Source organism: Lissotriton vulgaris, chromosome 7, assembly GCF_964263255.1.
Source record: "Lissotriton vulgaris chromosome 7, aLisVul1.2, whole genome shotgun sequence".
Lineage (NCBI taxonomy): Eukaryota > Metazoa > Chordata > Amphibia > Caudata > Salamandridae > Lissotriton > Lissotriton vulgaris.
In genome coordinates this window covers 344,732,917-344,747,199 of record NC_141695.1, presented here as the reverse complement: position 1 = coordinate 344,747,199, position 14,283 = coordinate 344,732,917, and the positions used below count along the sequence as shown (strand labels likewise).

The 14,283-nt window shown below is 44.8% G+C and overlaps 1 protein-coding gene across 8 annotated transcripts in view; it reads left to right on the top strand.

The window, feature by feature from the left end:
* Nucleotides 1-14,283, top strand: part of FLT3LG (fms related receptor tyrosine kinase 3 ligand) — a 740,120-nt gene that overhangs the window by 588,716 nt on the left and 137,121 nt on the right. For 5 of the 8 annotated variants that reach the window (XM_086930225.1, XM_086930221.1, XM_086930219.1 and 2 more), the window contains one exon: nucleotides 12,300-12,517. In XM_086930225.1, the coding sequence (XP_086786351.1) occupies nucleotides 12,300-12,517 (218 nt within the window). The remainder of the gene's footprint in view (nucleotides 1-12,299; nucleotides 12,518-14,283) is intronic. The other 3 variants (XM_086930222.1, XM_086930224.1, XM_086930226.1) reach the window with 1 other exon arrangement.

Here is a 14,283-nt window from a genome sequence, read left to right as displayed (position 1 = left end):
GGAGAACCTTACAGTGGGTGACTTGTCCAACTGTGGGTCAAGTACTAAATTAAAGTCCCCTGCAAGAATCACCGGATCCTCGAAAGCCAAAAGTTCAACAAAAAGATCTTTGAGAGGAAGGGTATCATCCAAATTTGGACCGTAGTATCCTACGATCTTGAATTTATACGAATGTTGCTTTATTTTTGCTATAACCCATCTCCCCTTTTTATCAGACTTTGACTGTAACAAAGTAATCTCAGAATTAGATTTAATCAATATAGCCACCCCCTTAGTGGAGGTTTGTTGCGAGGTAGTTATCACCTGCTGGATCAATTTTTTCTTCGTAAAGATATCTCTTAATTCTTGTTCGGTGGAGTGGGTCTCTTGTAAAATAAAAATGTTTTCAGGTGCGTCCTCTAAATACTGAAGAATTCTCTCTCTTCTATGCTTAACCCGTAACCCGTTCACATTCCACGACAGAATCTTAATATATGATGAAGGAGCTATCCTACCTTGTGCAATTTCTCCTTCCAAAGATATGAACAATTAGAATTTGAATATGGCGATTTGGACATTTTTTTTTTTCCGATGCTCCCCACCCAGTGCCCCCCCCCCCCCCCCCCTTCTGTCCGGACCCGCACAGCGCACTTTCGGATACCATCACTACCTGTACGGGTGTAGTAAATTTGTATTCACCTTTGAAACCTATTTGTGGTCTAACAATGCGCACCCAATCACCCTTGCTAACCCTTTCTGGTTTGACTCTGTGCACTCTGTCATTAACTCTTTACTGTAAACCACTTTATCACTAGGGTTCCCTTTTACTTTTTTATTCACCATGCTGAACTCCTCACTTTTTATGCTGACTTGTTAGAAAGGTACTCACAAACGAACTACTAACCCTCCCTCTCATTAAGTAAAAGATGAAACAAGCCCCTTTTGCTGAGTGTGGGGTCATATGATAACTTCACATCTTTTCCTGCAGAAATGGACACACATCTTGTTTACTTGCCAACGCAGCTTAGATTCCTTCCTTCAAAAACCTATTTGCCCTCTCAACTTGACCATTTGCCTTAGGGCAATATAGGGGTCCTCTAAATGACTTGATTCCACATTTCTCAAGGGAATGCAAAATTTTGGATGATACAAATTGTACTCATTATCCGACAGTAGAGTTTTTAGGAAAACCCTCAACACAAAAAATGGTATCCAGAATTAAAATCACCTCATCGGTAGTGGGATTGCGCACAAATGCATGATAAACCAATTTAGAAAAGTTATTAATCAACACAATCAAAAATCTTTTGTTCTGCTCAAAAACACTGAAAGGTCCTGAAAAGTCTATTGAAACCTTTTACCAAGGTTTATGAGGTCCCTATTCAGGGTTAGCTGTTTCACTAGTAACCTTCCAAGGTTTATCCAAATTTACACATATATGGCACAAATCAGTAAACCTCTCGATTGCACCATCCATCCCGGCCATCAATTATGTTGTTTAAGCAGTTTTTTGGGGTATTCGAAACACCTGGATGCCTATGGTGCTCCAGACCAGTCAGTTTCTGTCTGAGGCCTACAGGCGGCACAATCAATTCTTCATGTCTTAACAAGATTCCATTCTCTTTTTTTTTTGTTATCATTTTTATTTTATTAAAGAAAAAGAACTTATACACAAGGCAATGAGACAATACATTTGGATATGTGTTCAGAGAGGAGGGCAACTACAGTACAATATAATACAAACATCATTGCTGCAAGGGGGGGTCAGTGAGGAAACAAAATCAGTGATCATAAAAGCTACACAAGACTCGGAATGTCGGATCAAGGGGAAAGGGGAACCTCTGGGGTCTCCACGAATAGAGGCATGCATACATTTCCACGGTAGGAGTTCCACTGGCTCCAAATTTTATTCCATTTCCTGGGTCTACCCCGTGCCACATACACAGTCTTCTCCCTGAACATACACCAGTCCATGTTCTCCTTCCATGCCAAAACCGTGGACGGCCGCTGGGAGCCCCACAACTGCACGATATCTCTCTTAGCAATCATATTCCCAAGGGTCGCCCACTGCGTCTGTGCCACATCTTAGTCATTCGGTTCCCAGATATTCAACAGGCAACGCCTAGCTTCGGGCAATAATGCCACCCCCTTGACTCTTTCCATCACAGCATGTACACGATTCCAGAACACCATCACCTCCGGACACTCCCAAATTATATGGAGGAAGGTTCCAACCAGTCCACAACCACGCTTACATAGCCCATCCACTGAATAACCCATATGAATCAATCGCGGGCCAGTGACATATATCCGATGAAGGATTTTAAGTTGAACGAGTCGGAGACGGGCCGGAATTACGACCTCCTTAGGCGAGGATAGCGCCTACTGCTAGTCCTCGTCGTCCAACTCTAAACCGTCGCTGGTCCAATCCTCCCTGAGCTGCACCAACAGATCAGTTCGATTATTAATCAATTTCTTATATATCAAAGAAATAGTGCTATCGGGCACGTAGCCGTCAAGCACCTGATCTTCTAGTGGGGAGGATTCTGGGATGTCCGCACACTCAGGAAAGACCGAACTCAGGGCCCGATTCACAGAATGAACGTAAGACTAAATCCTAAACTTACTACTATTTAGTATTCACAGAATGCAATTACTACTTTCGGGATTCACAGAGTGAACTTACTACTTTCGGGATTCACAGAATGAACCTATTACTTTCGGTATTCACAGAATATATTTAAGACTACTAACTTTACGTCCGCACTCGGGCCGGAAATTCCGGGCCGGAGGCGGAGTTTCCGGCTTGGGGGCAGAGCTTACGGCCAGGGGTGGAGCTTCCGGGCCGGAGGCGGAGCTTGTGGCTTGGAAGCAGAGCTTCCGGCTCGGAGGTGGGTACTTAGCCATGGCTGAAATCTCCACCTCTGGGCCGGAAGCTCCGCCACCAAGCTGCAAGCTCCGCCTCCAGCCGGTAAGCTCCACCTCCGGGCCGTAAGCTCCACCCCGAAGCGGGAAACTCTGCCAGAATTTCCGGCCCGAGTGCGGACGTAAAGTTAGTAGTCTTAAATCTATTCTGTGAATACCGAAAGTAGTAAGTTCATTCTGTGAATCCCGAAAGTAGTAAGTTCACTCTGTGAATCCCGAAAGTAGTAAGTGCATTCTGTGAATACCAAATAGTAGTAAGTTTAGGATTTAGTCTTAAGTTCATTCTGTGAATCGGGCCCTCAATGCGTGGGTAATCTGTGCATAACGGAAGAATTCCCTATCACTCAGCTCATACTCTACCTTCAGTGCCTCGAAGGTCTTGATTTTACCCTTGACCCACAGATCACTCACCCTACTAATACCAATCATATCCCACTTTTCAAATCCTTTCGTCTTCCACAGGCCACCCAGTCTTTCAGACGCGTAAAGCGGAGTCGCACGGGTCAGTCGATCCCTCCATCCCGTTGCCGCATTCGCATCATGCCACACTCGTACCGCTATCTTGGTGGGTCCCGAGAGTTCCCTTCCCGCTGCTTTGGAATAAAGGGCCCTGTTATAGTCCCCACCTGGTAACAAGTACTTATCCATCTCGAATGCAGGGTTAGAGGCTGGTCCATACATTCCGTGGTTGATCGCTCCCAACTGAGAGGCCCAATAATATCGCCTGATATCCGGAAGTGCTATACCTCTGTCGTACCAGGGAAGTATGAGCTTGGAGAGGGCAATACGCGAGCGTCCATCCCAGATCAATCGTCTCTGCAGACTCTCCACCTCCCGAAAATAACTCGCCGGAATAACATCTAACGTATTCTGGAGCGCATATAGAAATTATGGTATGGACATCATTTTAAAAAGAGCTGCGGGCCCAAGTGGTGAAAGCGGTAGCCTGAGCCAGCCCGCAACGTCAAATTTTAACCTCTGAAGAGGAGGGAGCAGATTACGATCATAACGAGCCACGGGGTCTAAAGTTATAAAAATCCCCAAGTACTTAAATCCCGTCTGCGACACCTGGATGGGGCATCCGAGCGGTAAAGGGGGGGTATCACCCGAAAGCACATACACACAGGACTTGGTCCAATTTATCCCAAGGCCGGAGTTCCTTCCAAACGAGGTGAGCACATCAAACAATACATTCAAAGACTTACGAGGGGACGTGAGGTACAACAAAATGTCTTCTGCATAGAGCGATATGCGATCCTCGAATTCCGGGGTCCACTGAATACCCTTCATCGAAGGCTCCCATCGCAGCCAGGTAGCCAGAGGCTCCAGGGCAAGGGCGAAAAGAAGTGTGGACAATGGACAGCCCTGCCGCGTACCCCTCCCGAGAACAAAGGGCTTAGACACTCGACCATTCACTACCACCTGCGCCAATGGCTCCTCATACAAAAGTTTCACCCAGCCATTGAAACCAGGACCGAAACCAAATTTCGCAAGAGCGGCCCAGAGGTACGGCCACTCCACCGTATCAAAGACCATTGTAGCGTCCAAGGAAGCCAAAATGGCCGGCTCACGCAGCGACGACGCCCTCGCGAGAACACCGTGCAAGCACCTCAGGTTAAGTGCTGTATTGCGGTGTGGAATGAAACCGGACTGATCCGGGTGAATCAAGTCACTAATTACTTTTATCAAGCGATTTGCCAGCAACTTAGCGAGAATCTTTGGTTCGGCGTTTAAGAGCGAAATGGGCCTGTAGGACACACAGCGATCCTGCGGTTTCCCCTCCTTATGAATCACCATGATGGTAGCAAGACGCTGATCACGACGAAGGGAGCCGATGTCTCGCGACTCTAGAAACATATCACGGAGATATGGCGCCATTTTGTCAGGACGCAACTTGTAGAGTTCGATGGGAAGACCATTAGGGCCCATAGCTTTGCCCGAGCGCACAGAGCGAATAGCGAGGGCCACCTCGTCAGCTGAGGATGCAGCATCCATTAGGTCCCTATCTGAATCCGACAGGCGAGGCAATGCAATGTCACGCAGCAAAAGGTGGGAGTCTTCCTCCGGTCTATTGGAGACTGGGGAATACACATTTCAGAAATGTTCCGCGAGACACTCGACAATCTCAGTCGGGTCAGTCACCCACACTCCATCAAGTTTCTCAATCACAGGAACCACACAACTCGCCCTCTCCTTTTTATCCAGCCAAGCAATCAGTTTCCCTGCCTTATCTCCCACATCATACAGTCTGCCCTGCTGCTCTCTACTCATGACTTTAGCGGCATCCGTCACCAGGGCCCTGTAATCCAGTTGTTTGAGGCTGAGGGCATGAAGCTTGTTACGAGTCACACCTAGTTCCAAGTCCCTTTCTAGCTCAGTTATTTCAGTCTCTAAACTGACCACCTCCTCATTTTTACTTTTCTTGGCACCAGCGATTAACAATAATGCCTGTCCTCAGATGACCGTCTTAAATGCCTCCCACAGTGACACAGAAGAGGACACGGACCCCTCGTTCTCAGCAAAGTACTGAACCAGGGACTCAGCACAAGTTTTGGGGTTGCGAAGATACCAGGGATTGATCGGGGCAACCCGTCCCTCGACACCCATCCTAGTACCGATCTGGAGCCACAGTGGGGAGTGATCTGAGCTACCCCGGGCCAGATGCCTTATCTCCCTGACAGAGGAGGCCAGCACCGCCGGCATCAAAACATAGTCAAGTCTTTAGAGACTGCCGTGGGCCCCAGAGTGGAAGGTGTATTGTACCTGTCCCGGATGCATCAACCTCCAACAATCTACCAAACCCAGTGTCTCCAAAAACCCACTTAACCAAGACTGTGACCTAGTGAGGTCTCTGGGGGGGTAGCGCTCTACACTACCGGAGACAACCGAGTAGAAATCTCCACCCATCACCAGGATACCGTCCGGAAGCCCCAGTACCACACGCCCAAGATCAGCAAAAGTTGAGTCTGTAGACCAGGCGGGACATATACAGAAATCAGCGAGACAGTCCTCCCCTCCCACCTCCCTGTGAGAGCAGCGTAGCACCCCCTGTCATCAAGGATCATGTTGTCTATTTCCAAGGGGAGAGAGTTCTTGACTAGGATGCCCGCGCCCCTAGAACCAGTAGTGTACCCAGAGTGTACAGCAAGATGATATCCTCGCAGATTCATGGCATGACAAGTGTTTCCAATCAAGTGCGTCTCCTGCAACACCACAACATCAGGGGAGAGGCGTCTCAGCAATTGCAACACTACTCTCCTCTTTATCCTGTCCCCCAACCCATTGACATTCCAACACAGTAGTTTCAACCCACTAACCCCCATCCCGGAAATGAATGCAGAATCCACCCCATAGCGAACGCAGTACCCAGATCCAAGAATAAAACAGTACGTTGCCACCCTGCACCCATGCGTTAGACTCAATAGCCACCCCAACTTGCAGTGTGCCTGTCGCCCTAACATTAAACTAGTCTACAAAAGGAAACCCAGAGGAGGAAAGAGTCCCACTCCCCCCGCCACCCTCGGGTATGCCACCATAAATGACATAAGTATGAAAGACATCAAACCGAGCTGTATGGTATGTTAATTGTTCAGAAATCAGGAACCACATTGTCATTCTTGCTCCGGCACGCCACCCTCCGCTCCACCCGAGTGTTCCGTTCGATCGCTCCGCATTGGTAATGTATCCAGCCAGTCACTCACACTCTCGGGACGATCAAAGAAAAACGTCCGGTCCTCATATTCGACATGGAGCCTGGTTGGAAATAGCATCGCGTATTTCAAGTCCATGTCTCTCAACCGTCACCCCCTGAGACCCCATCCTCTGCCTCTGAACGAACTGGGTAATGTCCGGGTAGAAGCTCACCGTTGTGTTTTCAAACTTCACGGGGCTGCCCACCCGCGATGCCTGCAGAATAGCGTCTCTGTCTTAAAAGTTGGAAATTCTGGCGATAATCGGCCTCAGAGGGGCACCCGGCTTCAGCTTCCCACCCGGCACTCGGTGCGCTCGCTCCACAGCAAAGAATTTACTTAGGCCTTTGGGGACGAGGTAATTTAGGATGAGATCCTCCACAAGGAGATCTGCAGCTGGATTTTCCGATTTTTCAGGGACCCCAGTAATACGTACATTATTGCGTCTGGCCCTATTTTCAAAATCCTCCAGTCGACGAGCCATGAGATCATTGGCGGATCGCAGATTGCCGACCTCCGTCTGTAAGTCTGACACGTCGGTCGTGAGGCTGGACGTCTTCAGATCTAAGGATTTGACCTTCTCATTAGTCTTCGATAATTCCACTCTAATCAAATTGACGTCAATGGCTACGGTGTCGAGCTTAAGGGCGAGAGCCTCATACTGCTGGTCAATGGAAGTCTTAATACCAGCAATGGCGCCCATGACATCCTGTAGAGTCAACTCGATCGACGCAGCAAGGTCTTCCTTTGCCTCTTCCAGGGTCCTATTCGTACCACCGGGGGACCCCTTGGGATGGGTATATCGATCCATGACATTCGTTTGAATGGTTCCCCCCCCGGAGAGGCATCTTGGTTTTTCGCTTCTCGTTGTCGGGCCTGCCCACCATGTTGGGCAATGTGCCCCCGAGGGGCCTGTGAGACCTAGTGAAAATGGAGGAAACATCCTTTACAACGCAACTTTTACCACGCAGTGCCTTTACAACGCAACTTTTACAACGCAAACCATTAAAACGCATTGCGCTGGGGGGCGCTCTAGGATAGGGAATAAGTTTAATTTACTATCCAACACCTTCCCTAGTGTCCAGGGGGACTGGAGTTGGAACAGTAAATTAAACTATTCACTATCCAGCACCCCAAAGCGCTATGCGTTGTAAAGGTTTTCGTTGTAAAAACCGCGTTGTAAAGGCATGCTTGGTAAAAGCATTTGTTGTAATGACATACATCCGAAAATGGCCCTTCGCGGTCCACCCACGGGAGTCTTCAAAAGCAGGCGCCAGCAGCTGTAGTTCAGCACACAGACACTTGCGACCGTTGGCACACAGTGGATTCACAGAGTTCGGCTAGACCTCGGGAACCAGATCGATCTTGAGATAGGATAAAGCCAAAGACCCAAAAGCGAAACCGAAAGTTATCTCCAAGGCAATGAGCAGAGCCCCGCGGGCCGTTGTTGTTCAACTACTGCCTGGGCGTCAACGACTCGAGCCCCAGGCGTCGCCATGGGGTGGGCCTCAAAAGTTCAGGTTGTCGTAGTAGTGGTTCCCAAAGTCCGAATCAATTTTTGAAAGCAGCTAATCTATCAGCTGAGTTTCATCTCCAATAACCCTTCTTCGTAATCAGGATACCGTTCAGGATATATGCGCGAGGCGGCGAGGGTCTCGGGAGCCCTGTGCTCACGCGGCCATCTCAGATGCGCGCGAAGCTCCTCCCCCCAAGATTCCATTCTCAACTCACTTTAAATATCAGCAAAATTTTGTAACTTCACTTCCATATTTCTACTTGGTGGCCAACCTTTTTTTAGAAACTGCTTCACCTTCTACATTTGTTCACTCTTCTCACACATCTTCACACACTCAGCTTCTGACACCACACCCCCACATTTCTCCAAAACAACCACAACAGCCACAGCACACTCATGCTGATCCTACACTGCCTCATCCACATCACATTTTTGGGGGAAATGGTATAAACAGTCATCTGTTACATTACTGCCACCCGAGATATGTTGAATTTCAAAATTAAATTCTTGAAACCTCAAAATAAGCCTAAAGAGCCTAGATAAAGCTTTACCAAATCTGACACCATCCATCATATAAAATGGTTATTGATTCATTAAAGGTGCGAATGGTTTGCCCCACAAATAATTCTTGAACTTTTCAACCGTCTAGAGTCAAGCTAAGGCTTCTTTTTCACTAGTGCTGTAATGTTTTGCACCTCTTAAACCTCTTGAAATAATGGAAACTAATCGTTTCCCATTGATAACTTGACTGAAAACAGACCAAACACCAATAGAACTCCATCCACCGTCACGTAAGACTTCTCCATAGAATCAAATGTTTTGAGAGCTGTTGCCTGTGCAATCAGTCTTGATTTTGTCAAACGCTTCATCATGGTAGTCAGACCGAACAAACTGCTCACCCTTCCTCAAAGGTTTAGGCAACAGCTACACAAAAATTGCATAACACTGCAAAAACCTCTCATAATATTCTCCAAGGCCTAAAAACAACCTAGGAGCTTCATTGTCATACCGTCTGATAGCATTAGTAATGGCACTAACCAAATCAGTTTTGGGAAGAATAGCATCACACTTAATTCTGTGGTCTGAGTAATCAATTTCTTTGACTAAAAACTTGACCTTTTTCTTATTCACAGTCTTACCTCTTCCTCAAAAATTTGAAGAACCCTCTCCAAGAGTTTATCATGTTCTTCCTATTTTTTCGCAAACCTCAGGAAATCATCCTGAAATGCCTGCATCCCACACAGGTCTTGAAATAGTATGTCAATTAGTTTGTGATACACACTGGCCACTAAAGCCAGCCCAAATTGTAACCCTGAGAACCTGAACACTCCAAAAGGAGTAACAAAAGCTGTTAGAACTCTTGAGTTTTCATCCAAACTCACCTGATGGTTGCTGATTTGAGATCAATTACTCAAACATATTTGGCTCCATTAACAGCAGGCAATAACTCCTGAATCCTAGGTAGAGGATGGCAGTCTACCACGATGTTTTTAGTAAGTTACCTCAAACAGCACACAAACGCAAATCCCCATTTATTTTAAGCTATTAACCCAGCCAAGATCCATTCAGAACTGTTTGTTGGCTTGATAATAGCTTCTACACACAACCTATCCAGATGCTGTTTGAGCTGTGACTGCACTTCCAAAGATACCATGCCCACTTTGTGTTGTACAGGAACAGCTCCTTTTTAAAGTTGTATAAAATATGTGAAGCCTTTCACCTGTACAATCATATCATCAAACACTGAACAGAACTTTGCAATCAGTCTCTCCACCCTTGATTGTTCAATGTCAATATGATTCACTGACATATATCTTAAAGCAGTTGGAGATTCCGTTCCTGGGCATAACATTACAACAAGTTTACCCGAATCCAACCATCCCACATTATCCTTGTCATTGATAGCAACATATATTTTGGTAAGTATGATACTTCGAAACTCCAATTTATCCTCAAAATACCCTAACATGTTGCTATTAAAATTACCAAATGCTTTAGAGTTAATGTCCATATCAGTGTACACCTTCATCGTTAATGTGTACCTTCCCAGAAATGTGTTCCATCAAATGTGCTCCTTTGTAGAAAAACACCTTTTAAAATGCAATCCTCAACCTGTTTCCTGGATCATTTATAAAAATAAAATACTGTGCCACAATTGTGTTTTAAAATACTTAATCACACATGTGAGTGTGTGAGTCACGGAATAGACCAACGTTGACTACACAAGAATGCCGTTGAGAAACAGTTACCAAAACAGCTGATCGAATCAGACATGTGTGCACATCACTGATTGGATGCACGTCTTAAACAAAACCTTTGCGCTATGCACCACTTTGGCCGCAGCTGATCGGGTTAGAAAAGTGTGCGCATCACTGATTGCACGCGGATGATTACTACCAGCGTGCAGCTCTAGGACGCTGCGTCACTGTAGAATCCCTGTAATTAATATGAGAGTTCTGCCAGAATTATTGACTAGAGGAAGCCCATCTGTAATTCTTCTACATTAAAGCAAAAGCAGTGCACACTTTATTAAGACACCGTTTAATTGCTCTGCTCACATCTGCTTGAACTCCACCAAACGGTGGTTTCACTATACACTCCCATCTGTCCAGCAGTTCAGGCCGTGCTGCCATGTTCTGCAGTCTCACCAGTTCGCTATGCGTATTCCACAATCCTCTATTTTATCTTCTGTGGCTTTGTTATTTGCTATTCTGAGTTGGAATGGTGCACTGGGCCTGTGTTGTCCGTCATCTGTTCACGCTGGCGATCCACTCCACCACCACTGATGATTAAGGTTTTCTCTGGGGCCTACTGAAACCCTGTGGCTGTAATTTGGTGTTGCCTCAAGCCTTTCATCACAATAACCTGGTGCGCACTTGAAGCATTGTGGGTTGCATCCTTGCTATACCTCTCTGGCCTACAATCTCCAATCTTCATCTATTTACTTTTGGAATCAAGAAGGGTCTTTTTATGTGTTTGGTGTACTTTGGTAGAATCAGTTTTAAACCCAAATCCATTTTGAAACATATATCTGTAAACTGTTCCTATCTTTGATTCAAATAGAGCTATTCATTTTTTCTACCATGCTTAAAGAATTAATTTTGGCATTTGCTCAATGATTTTTCCTTTTGGATCGTTCTGTCTTGTTCATGTCAACATTAGAACTCCATCACCTTGTAGTGCTAGGGGTGGTTTGCCATTTGTTTTGCGGATAGTGAGCAATCTTGACCAGGGAATGAGTTCAGCATTTAACCCTTTTTCAGGGATAAACCTTGCTATTGTATTCAGTATTTATGAATGGTAATGAAGAACCCTTAATAGAGAAAACAAGTTGCTTTCTGTATCACAAGTTCTCTCTTAGGGCTATATATAGTACATTAATACATAGTCCTCCATCTTCCCATGGAAAACCATTGAAATAGAAACAGGCTGTGAGAACTCAGGTTCTTAAGCAAAAATAAACTGAAGATTGGAGCATACTGCATCTGAAGAAGTCTAAAGGCAGCCTTAAAACGACAGCACCGTTTTTCTCTATATGAAGCTGCATACATATAGAAACTTTTCAATTTGATGTTTTATCCTTTCAAAGGGGAAAAGGATTAAGGTATTTTAGCAGCAATGCTTCATTGTATATTATAGTCCCATTTCTGAACATAGTATGGATTTTGGAATTGTTTCCCCACAAATACTTTTTAACAAACACAAATATAAAGGTGATATTACCCCTGTTTAGGTATTGTGTTTTACCTTATTTGGAGAAGCCTTTCTCTCTATTTTCCAAGTGTTACAGGATTTTGAACAGGGACTGAACTATTTAATGTTTATTAACTGAATGAAGTCATCTTTAAGAGAAAAAATATTGTTACCAGTAAGTTTGTTTTTATTTCCATTGCAATGGAATGTCGCAAAGTGCCCCAGAAGCTTTATTCTTAAGATTGTTTGTAAACTAAGAACATGACCATTGATGATACCAATGCTGATAACTTTACTGTTATGGTTTAAGTGACATCTTCAGATGATTATTGCTATCATTTTCTGTGAATATAACAAAAGGATTTCCTTTTTGGAAATAAATGTTTAACTATATATTGGTACTCCGTGCTTGCATAACACTGTATACCATGTGAATTGTATTTTTGCCTTTCTGGTGACAAAAGTATTAGAATGTATCCTTTGTGTCTTTCCCTCAGCTACAGCCATGGAACCATCTACAGAAACCGTGCCTTATTCCAAGTATACGGTCACCTCACAGATGCACTTCCCAAGTGCATTGCCTCAAGAGAAGCCAGATACTGATCCTAAAAAGAACAAGAGAGTACGTGTGTGGCTGCTTGCCCCTGTCTGCTGCTGTGCTGTGGTCCTTATCATCGGCTGTATTTTTCTTCGATCATGGAATGAACAGGATTCAGTAAGATGAGAATCTACTCTCATATAATTGTTAGAAGACCACATGTGTGGGTGGGTATTTCCTGGGAGCTTAGGTTCTAGGTCACTGCTTAATGACACTGCGGAAAGCTATAGTTTCTGCAGGAATTTCTTCTTAGACACGTGTCTTTAGTATTATTCTCCTGGCATGGAAGCCGTACAGTAGTTTCAACATTAACCGTATAAGGTACAGGTTTTATCTTGTACTGGTGTTTCTAAAGGATACATCTACCTTCAGATTCCTCACCTTTTGAATACCTCATGCCCCAGCATTCCAGGGAAACTTTCTCAATAACTCTCCCACGTCAACAGGGGCGTCTGGATCCACATGTCTCTGCACGCAGAACTGCGTGACATCATTGGAGCCTCAGTTACCCATTTTCCATACCTTCGGTGCATAATGGTTTCTATAGGCCCCTCATGATATTTGCTTTTGGTATTTAGGGTCCGATCATGATGTCTACACCTGTTACCTGTGTCAAAGAATTAATCCTAAGGCCCTGAAAGAAAGAGAGGTGAAGTTGTTCATGGCCAGAGCATGGCATCGAGGTTCACCGAGGTCAGTGTCTGCATCCGGCTTCGGAAGAGGCTCAATAGGACGTCACTCCAGTGCCGTTGATGGAGCGGTAATTTCGTCTGGTAATTTCTCAATGGAAAACCCTCATGCTACCTCTAATTTACCGCTCAAAAGGTGTTGGGCCCTTCACACCATGTATTACCTACAGGAGACTTTAATAATCATGAACAGTCAAAAATGCAATTATTATTTTAAGCCAATAAAGAGAGTTGTTGAGTATTTAAAGGGTTTTATTTTCTAGTCAAAAGTTAAGTTTTCTCTGACCCTTTATTCATTAGTAAAATATCAATCAGGTTACAGAATTTGGAAAACAGGAAAAATAGCATTAATACAGAACATATTACAGTCTGCATATAAGCATTACATACAGGAATGTGGCGCAAAATGTCATTCAAGACTCAAAGAGTTTCTAAGAAAAATATAGTCTTGCAAGGCGAATCAAAAATCAAATAGTTTGCAAAAATCTCCAATAAAGAGAAATAAATGCATAAGACAAATCTTTTCAGACCTAATTAATTAGTCAAAGCATAACTTGAAGTTTAGCATCTAATTCTATTTAATCAGCTGCACTCTCTGTCTCTGTCTGTGTCTAAAGAGCAAGCAGGGAGTGAGATAGCCCCTCCTTCACCAGACCTCAAAGGAATGCGCCTGCAGTGCCAAGATATGACGTGGAAGCAAGAACCCTCCCCCTGACTCTCCTCGGACGCCCATGCACCCGTGACGATCTCGTACCTAACCCATAGGATGTCTGGCCTTATCTGTTCCTTCTCTCAAGAGCTCACACACCCCCTAATAAGCCTAGAAGCCAGCTGAGCTAAGAAAGCCAGCCCCTCCTCCGGAGAGGTAGTATTTATACACAAAATTTTGGCAGACTACACAAAATGTTTCAACTTTCAGGAAAACCTGTACGTTGATTGGTCAATCATGATGGCATGAGTTTGCACTTTCCTGACGCATTAAAAAAAACAGTTTTAACAAAAGAAGCATACATGAATAATACATTTATAAACATTTGCAACATTTACTAGGGAAAATGTTTCATTTTAATTCTTCCTTCCTTTTCTCAGCGCAGTAGGATGGATACTTTAGTTAGCTGGTACATTGGCACAATCACAAGAATGTACAGTTCAAGCTGTCCTTGACTCCTTTAGGAAGGCTGGTTCAGTCTGCGC